At 39.2% G+C, this 13,400-nt stretch overlaps 1 protein-coding gene across 1 annotated transcript; it reads left to right on the forward strand.

Annotated features, from left to right (window-relative positions):
- The first annotated feature begins 10,985 nt into the window (after positions 1-10,985).
- Positions 10,986-11,829, forward strand: LOC149933660 (uncharacterized). Its single transcript, XM_090156254.1, has 2 exons — positions 10,986-11,147; positions 11,217-11,829. Exons 1-2 carry the CDS (start codon positions 11,129-11,131, stop codon positions 11,585-11,587), a joined length of 390 nt encoding a protein of 129 aa, XP_090012380.1. The 5' UTR covers positions 10,986-11,128; the 3' UTR covers positions 11,588-11,829.
- Positions 11,830-13,400: the final 1,571 nt, after the last annotated feature.

Here is a 13,400-nt window from a genome sequence, read left to right on the forward strand (position 1 = left end):
TAAACAAGATTGAAATTCAGCGTACACGATAACGACCGTAGAATCTTTTAAAGGGGTACCAAATCCTAAATCTAAACGTAGTTGCCCTCTCTTTACGGGGTTCCAAAACGTGACGTCACTGGCCGAATTGTCGGGGGTTAAATCAAAAGCATATAGGGCAAAGCCTAGAGGAAAGTGAGCCAACGCGATGTGATTTCCCTCGTCTTGGTAGAGTATCCCAGATCCCGACAATAGCGAATGATAGGCTAGCGTAAATTGTTTACTATTAAAATTAGGGGTCAACGCTTTCGAAGGGATTTGTTCGTTATCAACGTATAGAGCCAAATAATTTAGGTCGAAATTTTCAAAATTATAAGGATTAGACTTAACGGAGCCCTTATACGCTTTGTTGGTGGCTAAACCAATAATGACTCTGTTGGGCATCGGACCTAAGAATATATTGTCAAAACTATCGTTCTGAATAGAACTAGCCAATGTTTTAACTTTAATTTCGGTACGAGTAAAGGGATATTTGGCATTGCTACGTAATAATCCTTGCTGATGGGCTAATAAAATTTTAGGCATAATTTTAACTTTACGTACAATTAGAGCAGCGTCTATAAATTCGACTTTATACGCGTCGACAGTGTCGCTAAAAAGGGTAAAATAATCGCTATTTCTAGTGAGTGAAACCTTAAGTTGTACGCCATTAATTAAATATTTGTTGAAATTAAAAATGTCACAAAAAATGTTCCCGTAAAGTTCAATTTCTTTTGATTCAGCGGCTAGAGTCTGACGTTTTATGAATCCGGCGTTTGTTATCAGATCCATACTTCCGGCCGTGTCATCGTACCATCCAGATGTCGCAAGGTGAGTGTTTTTTGCATCGTACCCAAAGTTGAGCAAGGTTTCGATATAGGCCCTATAGGGGTAATTTGAGGCCGATGGTGAAACCGTCGTATCATTGAGTTTCACTTCGCATTGTTTGAATAGCGAATGCAGAGAATTGTTCACGAGCGAAACGTTAGACCCGGCATCCAAGTTGTCACCGTTGGTTTTGACGATTTTTACTTTACAATATATCATTGTCATTGCCAAATCTGTGTAAGAGTCTCCCGTACCCGGTACCACGAATTCGATGATAGAACTGCTGTCGATAGATGAAATTGGCTTACACCATACCGTTTGACCTTTTTCAACGCTGAGTTGAGTTGGTAGTTCGTTGAAAATATTTAATTCGCTTTTAAGTACCTCCATTTTTAGAGAGCAAAAATATCGCGAACCGTACGCGTGAACTTGCGGCGTTTAACTGAACTCTTTTTCTTCTTCTTCAATGCTTTCTTAGTAGTTTTTCTTCTCTTGCGACGACCCGAACCTTCTTGCGCTGCCATTTCGTCCACAGTTTCTGTCATTCGTTTATTGGCTGACGTTTTTAAGTCCTGACCTTGCAAGACGTCTCCGAGTACTTTCTTTCCTGTAGAAAGAGCCCTTTTTCCCACGTATTTGGCAGACTGTTTTAGGAATGGGAATACAAACCTAGCTCGCCCTGAAAAAAGCTACCAATTCCGTGTCCTTTTTGTCCCGCAAACCCAGAGAAATAAGGTAAATCTACTCCGCCCCCCCGCCTGATTTAAATAATATTGCATGTAGGGACAATTTCTATCAACGTACTGATAAGCCATTCTTTTTTTTTACTGAGCTCGTCGTAAATGTACTTTAAACGTGACTGAACCAAACTGAAATGGCACGAATTCACCTAAACTAGTTCTTATATTAATGTCGATACAGTCCAAATAATTTCTACTCAGTTTAAGGTAATGCGGAGAATCGAAAGTTTTTGAAACGGTTGATCCATTGGGGGCGTTTTGGTCTACAACAATTGTTCGCAAAAGGGGGGCTAATGTATCCCCAACCATTTCATTTCCTACCAAATCGGAATACACGAACATAAGATCGGGGATGAATAAGTTTAATTGCATAGGGGAATCTGATCTGAATGCTACCTTAGGTGAAATATCAGTAACATTATCTCTAAATCCTAAAATTTTCCTCAACTTTGGCGTTAACTCGAGTTGGTAATAATGTTTACTATAGGAAGTGTATTGTACGTGTCCACTTTCTAAACTATATTCAAATTTTCCTAATGAATCATTATCGAATTCTGAATTAGCGCTTTCCTTTAAATCAAGGTTCAAACTTTTAATACTTTCATTAAGTACGGCCAAAAGTTCATGAGGATTTTTGAAGTAGCCCTGAGGTATCTCGCGGAAGTCGTACGTATATTTGTAATCTACTATGTGGGCTGGAGGTTTCGATAGTAATTCCTTAATTTCTATTCCACATCCCATTGGCTCACTTACGTTATAAAAAGATAAAGGATAAATAATTTCTACCAGAGCAATTTCCCAATCTCCGCGTAAACTAATGGGTTTGGCCAACGTTGTAGAATACGAGGCTAGAGTATTTTCTGAATTATTCTTATTCTTATCTCTAGTATTACTAGGAAGAGTTATGTAAATCCCAGACGTCATCTTGATTAACCCAACTATTAAACGATGGAGGATATCCTAGCCAACTAACGTACAATTGTTTTACTCCGTTTTTAGTTCTCTGACGTAAAATCTTGTTTAACTTGAACGAACGAGGCGCACTGACCTTTTGAAGCTCTCGAAAATAGAACGTCCCTTTTATATCGGTTTCTGCTAAGTCTTTTATTTTATAAACGGGGGGATGTCTTTTAACTATAGCTACGACTTTAAATATTTCTTCGGTATAATTAGCTTCGAAACCCTTTTGAAATATCATTTTAGTTGTATTTATTCTAACCAAATCCCCTACTTGGAATTGCGGTTTCATTTTCAGTTTCTCGGCATAATATTTAGAGTAGATATTATTGTACACACGTAATACGTTATTTTCCGAAACGTCATAAGGGGCCATTTTAATTGAGCTATGATAAGTGGAATTGTACGCTTCGACCAAGTCCTGTAAGACTTCCAAATATCTATTTGTGGAGTGATGGGTAAAATATCTATACATTTTTGTTTTTAACGTTCTATTAAACCTTTCTACGATAGAGGCTTTTATTTCGTCATTTTCGGTACTAAAAAATTTAACTTTATTCTTTTTGAAATATCCTTGTACTTCTTTATTAAAAATTCCGTGCCCTTGTCCGATTGAAATTTATCTGGAATTCCGTCTTTAAAAACAATTTTAATATTTTTCAAAACCTCTTTCCCCGATTTAGTTTTAAGAGATAACCCCCACGCTTTTCTACTAAAACAGTCTATAATTGTTAAAATGTATTTGTATCCGTCATTATCTGCCTCTAATGAGCGCATATCGTTAATATCCGCCTGGTATTGTTCCCTTATATTACTAATTACTATTTTATTTCGTTGAAACTTTTTATATTTCGGCCTATGCATCGTAAAAGCGTCGATTCCTCTTAACCATTTTTCTACAGTTTCCCTACTTAAGCCGAGAGACTTTACAGACTGGAATAACCTTTCAGCGCCTCCGAAAGACGCCGGATGCTTCGGGTCAAAATATATTTTTTCTAAAATAGCTTCGCCCATATTTTCGACTTTTGCGCGCGACTCCTTGTTTGTTTATAAGAGTGAAGAGAAGAGTCGGACGTGGAGTGATCTCGGTCGAGGCTACGAGTGGGGCGGGGCTTATCTGTGCTGCGCGCTCGTCCTCTTTGAGGAACCGGATACTCGCGCTTAACGGGAGAACGTCGTTGCCGGGTTCTCGGAGCTAGCGGGGATGGAAAGCCTTGGATCGCCGGTGAAGAGTTAAATTGGGTCAAATTGGAAATAAACGCGAAATATCCGATAGGTTTTGGGTAGGCTTTAGGATTTAAATACGCTTTGCCAATTTCGCTAATATTGGAACCTTTAATAGGTCGACCGTTTATTACGAGCTCCCCGTTTTCATCCCACCGTATTCTTTCTGGTACAGTTTCCAACTGATCCACCATGCTTTGCGCTTTTTGGTAATATATCAAAGGCAAATCGTCTATCCAGTCCCTACTTAGCGAGTCGAGTGCGGGGGCAATTTCGATTTCTTTAGGAGCCGACGCTTGCTTACGTAGATTTCCGTGTCTCATTAAAGCTTGTTCGTATAAAATCCATTTCGAGGCGTCGTCTAAATCTTTCATATTTAATATTTGTCTATCTTAACGTCTAATTCAGAGACTGTCAGAGCGAGGGGGTGCGGGAACGGGTCGGGCTTTAAAACGCCGCTAGGGACGAGAATCATTTTTCTGGCGTGTTTCATTGTTTACTACCGAATATAGAACCAAGAAGGGTTGAAACGACGGGTAGAAGAAACGAGAAAAATCCGCCCCCAGACTGAACTAACAATTTCTTTTTACTTTTCCAAGCTACCCGCTTACTAGCTAGTTTTCGAAGGGTATTTTTATGACGAGATAACCTGGTTTTTTGGGTATTTGATAGTTTTACGTTACCAATTAAAGTGTTATGAATACATTCACTGATAGCGTCTATGAGGGATTTGTCGGCTTTAGCTAAAATGGCTTTTCGTTGAACGGGTTTGCAACGACCGAGATATCGGAGAGCGTCTCTCTCGATACGTACTCTACGAGACATGATTCATAACTGATTGAAGTTACGAAATTTAAGTTCTATTTATTTATTTTGGGAGATAAGCGTAGCACGTTTCTCCCGGTAAAATATTAGTTAAGACTCTTTGATCTTCGGGACAAGTTTGAGTTAAATTGAATACTAGGTAACCGTGAGGTCTCGAAGTCGCGTCTTCGTAGGCGTCAACTACAAAACGCCACTTATCAGGGAACATTTGTCTAGCGAGATAAGCCACTTGCTGACAGTCTCGGGGGCTTTTCAATAAAATTATGTAATGCGAATTCAGGGAAATGGTTCTGCTATCTTTTGATTGATGGAATAAGTTCTGTGTAATAAAAATAACGCTTAGAGAACGGTGATGAGTCCCTTTCACGAATAAATCGCCAATTTGACCTTTACTCTCGCTCATCTGGTCGTCGATAACTAATAATATAGGATCTTTTCCGTCATAATCAGATAAAACAGGCAATCCTTCTTTAAAAACTACCCTGTGCTTCATTTTATCGTATAGAGCTTGCCATTCTCCGTAATACCAATGTATTTCTTTGAAACCCGGAACAAACATTTCCTCTTCGTGATTAATTATAGATTCAATTAAATAGCTTTTACCACTCTGACTTGGGCCTGCCGTTACGCAATTAAACGGATGAATAAATTGCATGGTTATCTCCCTTCGAGTACTAGCGTACAAATGAAAATGTAAATTAAAATTCGGTAAAATTTATGGGACTCTTCAGCGGAGGAAAAATATAATCGAATAACCTATTTCATCCCTTACCCCGTATAGGTTTGATATTCACATTAGAGTCTCAAGACTATATTTACTTTAGAGTCGTAAGACTGAAACCTATATTCACTTTAGAATGGAGAGACTAATTTTTAGCGAGAATTAGCGATTGGAGGGCTCTACGTCCCCGTCCTCAGGACCAATTAGATTCGCTTTATAGCCGTAGGGTACCGTAGTGAAGTCGTCCAGTAACCGTACCTTGTCTACGACGGGTCTATAGATTTTAGTACGGTCGACGGAAACGACCGTATGATCGGGTAGACGCAAAATCTGCCTCGGCTGTGGTATGGTTACTGGCTCGTTCGTTTCTCCGTCGACACCTATCAATCTTTTAAGCGTGTCCATATTAACCAAATCTTTAATGCCTTGATTTATACGGAACCCTTTGACTTTCATTTCGTAGGAGACTTTACCGGTCGTAGGGTTCAGTACTTTAAAGGCGTAATTTTTTGCGCCACCTGTTGCCAATTCTTGGATGTACGAGCCTTTTCCGTACTTTTCCAACTCATCGGTCATGTCTCCGAGATAGTTGCCCGTCTCAATCTCTATTCCATCTCGTTCTTTCAGATAAATGCAACTGTCCGTATCATAATAATACGTAAGCTGGCCTAATCTCCTTAAATAAGAGTATAACTTGATCCTAGCCATTGCGGTCGTATAGGCTGCAATTACTACGTTCGTGTTTGGGTAAACAAGATCAATATCTTTCAAAAACGCCCACTTGATCACGCAATGCGTTTGACTTAAGGGAATAACCGATTTAACTTCTATGTCGGGGTCTAAGAATAAATCGAAAAACTTTTTGGGATCGCTAATAATAACCGATTGGTCTTTGCGAGGGTTTAAACCAAAACGACCCCAAAAAGAGTTAAGACAAAGCTTCGCGATGGTACGAAGACCAGGGTTCTTTTTAATATTGGTAGGATCAAGTTTTACTCCTTCCTTTTCGTAATATTCGTCAACGTATTTCTTAATCTCTTCATCGGTCTCTATTCCCGTGGGTAAGCCGCTGGATTCCTGTTTGAGTTTAAGAAACGCGTTGACGTACTCGGAGAAAAGACCGCCCTCTTTCGATATCGGGTCGTATTTTACTACCTCGTATTCCCAAATTTCGTGAATAGAAATGACCTTGTAACCCATTTCGATTGCCAACTGTACCTCGTCTGCAACCCAAGTACCAGTTATTTGTCGTTCTGTGTCTTCGTGGGGACAATCCTGCTGGTTTCGAGACTCACTACATTTTTGGCAGTTGGCAAACACTAGTTTCGATCCTATTCTTTGGGGTAAAACGGGATGGTAGAGAGCTTGAGGCGGTAACACTGTGGCTTTTATTAATCCGTTTACGGTAGAAATGTCAGGGAAAGGAGCTTTTACATGTATTTTAGGGTGTCCCACGGGTAACTTGCAATACTTGTTACACCACGGATAGAGTGAACAAATATCAATGTATTTAATTTCCTCCCCCTCTTTACACTTGTGATGTAATTTCAAGGCTGACGTACGTCCTCCGAAAAAGGCTTCGCGGGGGCGGATTGGCTCTTTAATTTTTAATTTTAAATTTTCGGTAGAAAGATATGCGTTGATGGCGGGGTTAGTACTCCTCTCAGCTTTGAAGGTACATCCCCATTTTTCATGGACAGTGTATCCCAATTGTTTCAAGCGGTTAGTGGTAGCAATGGTTGACGCGTATCGCGAATTATGGGTCTGAGTGTGGTCGCCGTATAACGCTAAGTTTCTATTGACAGGAAAACACTTTTTACACCCGTGAAAATAACATCCGTGATATTGAAACACTTCGTTATCGAGAAGTCCGTCCACGTTAATGTTAAGAATTCTAGGTTCAAATCCATTAAAAGCAGACTGAATTTCCTTCCCTCGTAAGTGAGACATCCATTCAAGCCATTCGATCGCTACAAAACTCTGGTTGCAGTTCATACGATAGCCGAAAGGGGGCACTACACCAATCGTATCGGACTGTAAAAAGTGTTTCCTAAAGATAAAACTGCATACTCCCGCAATCGTTATCGCAGTTAAGAACGGGTCTATTTCGAATTTATCCATGAAAATAGAACGATATGATAAACAGCCTTGCAAAAGAATGTTTACGTCCTGGCGACAGTACCGGATCAAATCTCTTTTATAATCAAAATAATTAAGGTTGGGGTCCGAATTACCGCAAGCTTCGGACAGGGAATCGTTATACCACTGGATAAATTCATCGTAGGCCTTACCGCTTAAACGATTAGGGTCGTACGCGTCCATCGGAGGCATGTCATTATGTAGTACGTAATTGGTTTCGTTCGAACGGGCTGGATCAAATTCATGGTCTACGGTATTAAACAGTAAATGCGGGAAATGTCCCTTATTTAAATTATTATCTAAACCAAATGTGGAAACGAATTGAGAAAGGGCAAAGGGCATAAAATTTAAGGAATCTAAGAATTTTAATTTTTTATACTGTACATTCATGAATTTGTTCCCGTCTGTCAAGACTTTAGGGGTCCACTTTAAATCGATCATTTTACGTACTATAAATTGCGCGTCGTAACCTTTAGCGTTATGGGCAATACATATTATCTTATCAGCTACTCTGTTAAGCGTACGAAGATACTCTAGAAAGTCGCCGACGGGGTCTTTTGAGAGAAATATTTTCTCCCGAGGACCACTACCGCATTTAGCGCATGCGTACTGACTATCTTTTTCTTCGAAACAGAATTTACACGCTTTTTGCGAAACGCATAAAATTGGTTCGTGAATCAAAACAAAGACTTCCGTTTTTGGAGTACTTCTCTTGGTCAGTGGCGATTGTTCATTGTCGGAGTCGTGGACCCGTTTACTATTGCTATTTATTCGAGAACGAGTAGTTTTATCGGCAGAATCTTTACGGACGGTCTTTAAAGTTTGCATGTAACATAGATGACCTGCGGGGTTAAACTCACTACACGAAAGACAATAGGTCTCTCCACAAACCTGTACTGTCTTACGCTTAAACATACTGATAAATTTTCCGCAAAGATTACAAACGTAAATTTTATTACATAAGGGCTCGGGTCCTGATAAATGGTAATCGTAACAATTTTGATTAGGGAAAACTCTTAAACATGTTTGGCAAGTTATTTTATCTACGTCCTTCCTGCAATCTTGTTTTCTACAACAAGCGTGACAGAAAAGAAGGCATTTATGGTCAGCGAGATGATTAAAACCTATCAAACATTTTTCGCAAAAGTAATTAAACGCAAAAAGGGGTTTGGGGTTAGTAATTACGTTGAAATGTGTGTCAATATTTAGAAGATAAAGACGTTTGCGGAGAGGCCCTTCTAGTTCCCTCTCTTCTTTGACGTCGCCAAAAATAACTAAGGGTACGGGATCGTGTAATCGAAAAACGATAATACTGTATTCGGGCAAGATTTCTTGGAAGCGAGTTAAAGCGTCCGGACCAGCGCATTCTTCGTCTGTTAATGCAGAATATACCAAAAGGGTCCTAGCTTCGAGGGTCTAATTGCGTTTTAATATTTTTTCCTCTACACTGTCTTATAGTAGTATATTTTCTTTTAAGTTCTCCATCATTTTTATTATCCATGTATTCTCTATGAGCTATGGCTACTACAAGAGCTCGTGCTAAACAAATTCTATCATGGTTATTTATCGTTATGGTGCATTTTTTATAAAAAGAAAACTCTTTTTCAAGGGAAATCCCTAACCCAACTGGTCTAGTTCCTCCTTGCGGTAATCTGACTCGATTAAACGTAACCGTAACTATTCCTTCAAAAAAACTACCATCGTTCTCGGATCTATAGCTTTTTTCTTCGATATACATCATCAACCATTGCAAGTCTAATTGGTCCCGACGCCGGAAACTGACGGTAATTTGAAAGCCGTGGTTAGTGACGTTCACGAATGAAACCGAAACCATATCTGAAGGCAAACAGTCCTCTAATAGGGTTTCCATCAATATATAAATACCATTTTGTATATTATTTTCTAACCGGACATTTAAAGTCCGTCCCATTAGTCCAAAATTTGGGAAATTTTAAATATTATTATTCAATATTTTAACAGAACCTGGTAAATTAGGAAAGGACGGAACGTCAACCAGCCCACCTCCAACTTGAGGAGGAGACGAAATGGGGGCAGCCAAATTTGCGTTCTCGGGGTTCGCGTTTTTCTCAGCAGTCTGAGACGATGGAGGTGAATACTGCGGAGCTCGTGAGGGGCCTGCGACCGCTATAGGGTCATTATTACGAGGTGAATACTGCGGAGCTCGTGAGGGGCCTGCGACCGCTATAGGGTCATTATTACGCTGAGGGGAAATTTTATGAGGGGGCCTGCTACTACTAGCCGTACGAGCAGCTAACAACGCTTTAGCTTCCTCGAACATTTCGGCTGCCCTTGCAGCTGCGGCTGCAAGTTCCTCCGCGTCCCGTCGGGCAACTTGTACGTTCTCAGCTAAGCGCTGAATGCTGTCCGTACTGGGGGACGACATGATAAAATTATCTTCCAAAGATAAAGAGTGGCATGTGTCATCTGAATCTAGAAAGGGTGAGGGAGCATCCATAGGCGTATACGAGGGCGAAAAACGTACTTCGTCAGGTGGAATAGAACTAGGTCTTAAAAGGGGTGAAGGTAAATTAACGATAGGGGGTGAACAGATTTGATGGGTTAGTTGATATTCTCTAAGATAATCTCGTACCATTGTCATTTCTTTTAAACGTTCCAATTGCGAATCAGTTACTGTAGTTAAGGAAAGGGTAGGGTCTTGGGTATCAGTTAAATCTATTATTTCCATTTCTGGAGAATCGGGTAAAGTTATTATGGGTACTTCCGGGAGCTCGTTATCAGTTATATCAATCAATTCAGGGGAGTCGATTATAATCATTTCCGGGGTATCAACTAAATTAATTTCTGGGTATTGTACACCTTTCATTTTAATGCCAATTTACTTAAACCTTATTCAAAAAATTACGATAAAAAAAATCAAAATAAACTTACGTAGAGAGAGAGAGCGCTTCAAAAATCCTGGTACTAGACGCACAAAGAACAACAATAGAGTGACGTTCCCCCGGTTCAGACACCCCCCTTATATAGGGCCTAGGGGAAGATAGTAAGCTTATCTCTTATTCCCAAAGAACTTGTTCAGTTCTCGAGAATATATTAGGGTTATGCTAAAATTTATACTTATTTACGCAAAATATTCCATTTAACTTCATTTCCGATATGGACACTGAAGTACAAACATCTGCCATAATCACCGTCCTGAAACAACCTTCTAAAATTATAGCCGTAGTGATTATTTTAATTACAATTTTCTTATTTGAGTTCATTTTGTGGTATTTTGAAAACGTTTCTAACGTAAAATTGTAACTTTTTTCACTGTAGTTCACAAAATGGTATTAAAAGTATACTAATTTTATGTTAATTTCTATTAATTGTATTGTTTTCTAGGATATGATTGCATCACAAGCTCTCGAGAGGAAACTACAATGGGTTTTTTTTCTTCTTCCAAGTGGATTAATATGTGACGTCAATGGGAATAATTAGAGGCAGTTTCGAGCACGGGACGGTTTAATTTCGAGTGTCTAGAACTGTTATCTCAGAGAGACAGTCGATAGAATTTGAGGGTTATTTGAAGTTTAGATCACGTGATGAATTAATCTCAACAAGATAGGAACTGATTAATCTCCCATGCGTCATTTCTCTCTGAGACGCTGAACTGAAAAGAAGTGTATCCGCTTTGCTCTCGTCATCTACCGTAAACATGGAAAAACGATCTATTGGTAAGCAATATTTTATTAATACTATTACTATTTCAATAGACAAAGGCTTAACATTTGCATTTTCTATAGCCGAGACGCATACCGTATCCAAACGCAGGGGCCAAGAAAGACGTATCAACATAAAAATCACGTTAGGAGGATCAGTCTACATTTCTTTTGGTTTCGACGGATCAAATTTACAAGTTCTCTTCTTCAAAAAATCGAACAAAAATATTCTGTTCCTGACCTCCGAAGCTTTCACCAATCTACTCTCTCTTTGGGGAGAGCTTTTCGCCGCTACGCAAACCGGAGCATCGTCTCTAACCCACAACATCATTGACTATCACGACAACAACGTATCCGTCGTCGCCACGACCAACAACATCAAATTGAACTCTGCCTACGGTCATGTTCTGGATCTGGGAGCTCGCGAAATCGGTGAGTTCCAAAAAAAAAATTGATTTTATTCGGTTTCAAATAAATCTTTTAAACGAACATAAAAATGTTATCGAATGCATGTACTTAGCTATTGTTAAAAACCTTAAAAAAATTCACGAATTATTATATGGAAAACCTTTCGAGGGTTTATTTTTGTACCCAGATCAATTTAATTCGTACCATCAAGTAAAATCTTATTTTGGCTGTTTTAAATCACCCTCGGAAGTACTACAAGATTTTACTAATTTACTCGTAGATAATCAATTAACCTGTAAACTTAGCTACTTTAATTTGTTTTCATTGTGTAATGCACAAGATAACCATCTAATGGAATATCTGATAGTACCTACTAACATGTAAAGAAAGTTCTAAAATAAAAAAATTAAATGTAAATAACTTGTTTTTATTGCCTAGAGATTAGAAATTAAGGGGTTCGAAAGCGATAAGCAAACGGGTAAAAATCTAATCTCCAGATATCTGCACGAGGAAAACTAATTCTGGAGAATGGGGATGGGGGAAAGCAACCCGTGAACGAGAATCTGGTGATTAGAAATTCTGGTGATTAAGGGGGAGAGGCGCGGGTGAACGAGAATCTGGTGATTAGAAATTCTGGTGATTGAGATGGGGGAGAGGCGCGGGTGGGGGAGGAACGGGAGAGGCGCGGGTGAACGGAGGGAGCCAAGCTACAGCTTTGTGTCCTTCTGGTGATTGAGAATGAAATTCTCATTCACCAGCGGGACACCCTTCTCTCTTAGAGCTTACGGGGGCTGGCAACTTACGTAGGATATTTGAAGTTAGCGCTGTGATAATGGTCCCCTCCCCTACAAGCAGCTTCGGCGCTTATACTTCTTATTGCTTCTGTAACCAAGTGTTAGCAACTTGCTAAGATACAGGTAGCCACTAACCGAATCCTTTAACTCTACGTACACTACCAGAAAAATAACTAGTTACTGATTATTTAAATGAAAAGTTTTCCCTGTTATCTATTAGGAACACGAGCAACGTAACGAGATTATTCGTGACCGAAAGTAACGTTTTAATTTAATTTAAGATACAGGTAGCCACTAGCCGAATCCTTGTTACTGATTATTTAAATGAAAAGTTTTCCCTGTTATCTATTAGGAACACGAGCAACGTAACGAGATTATTGGTTAACTAAACATTCAAATTCAACCCTTTCTTATACACTCGTGGCTACATATATTTTTGTTTTAAAATTAAAACTAAATCGTTAATGGCGGAGAGTAAATTTGCCTTTTTGTAAATGCGTAAGAAAGTTGCGTAATAATTGTATGACACTGAACGACAGCGTTTAATAACTTTCGGGAAACCGGAAATACCTGTTGCGCTCTGATCCTCGCCTCGATTCCACGTTCTTGTTACCTAAATCTTTTCTCAAAAGTAGTTAATTCTACGTCCCATTTTAATAATTTAGAATTTTATATTTTAAAACAAAATGAGCCTTTCTAAGAATCTTGCGCCACCGATTTTACGAACAGTTTCTTCGTGGCTTTAGCTGTAATTTTAAACGTCCCAGTTGTTTAAATGGTCTGGTTCGTTTAGGAATTTAGCATTACAAGAATTGGTCGTGCCAAAAATTACAACTTATTACAAAAGTGTTACTTGTTGAGGTTAACGGTAATAGTTAGTGTAGTGGGCTGTTGTTTTACCACCACCTTCTTACGAATTGTAACCCGCCCACCTGAAGTCGCTTGATGACTTAGACCTAAGGTGGTGCCTTGGTTGTTAGCCTAGCTAATTATAACAAATAATACAAATGAGGATTACTGTTTTACAAATAGGGCTTACTCTAATAATAATTTGGCTTAAAACAAA

Source organism: Leiobunum rupestre, chromosome 8 (assembly GCF_980474605.1).
Source record: "Leiobunum rupestre chromosome 8, qqLeiRupe1.1.hap1, whole genome shotgun sequence".
Taxonomy (NCBI): Eukaryota; Metazoa; Arthropoda; class Arachnida; order Opiliones; family Sclerosomatidae; genus Leiobunum; species Leiobunum rupestre.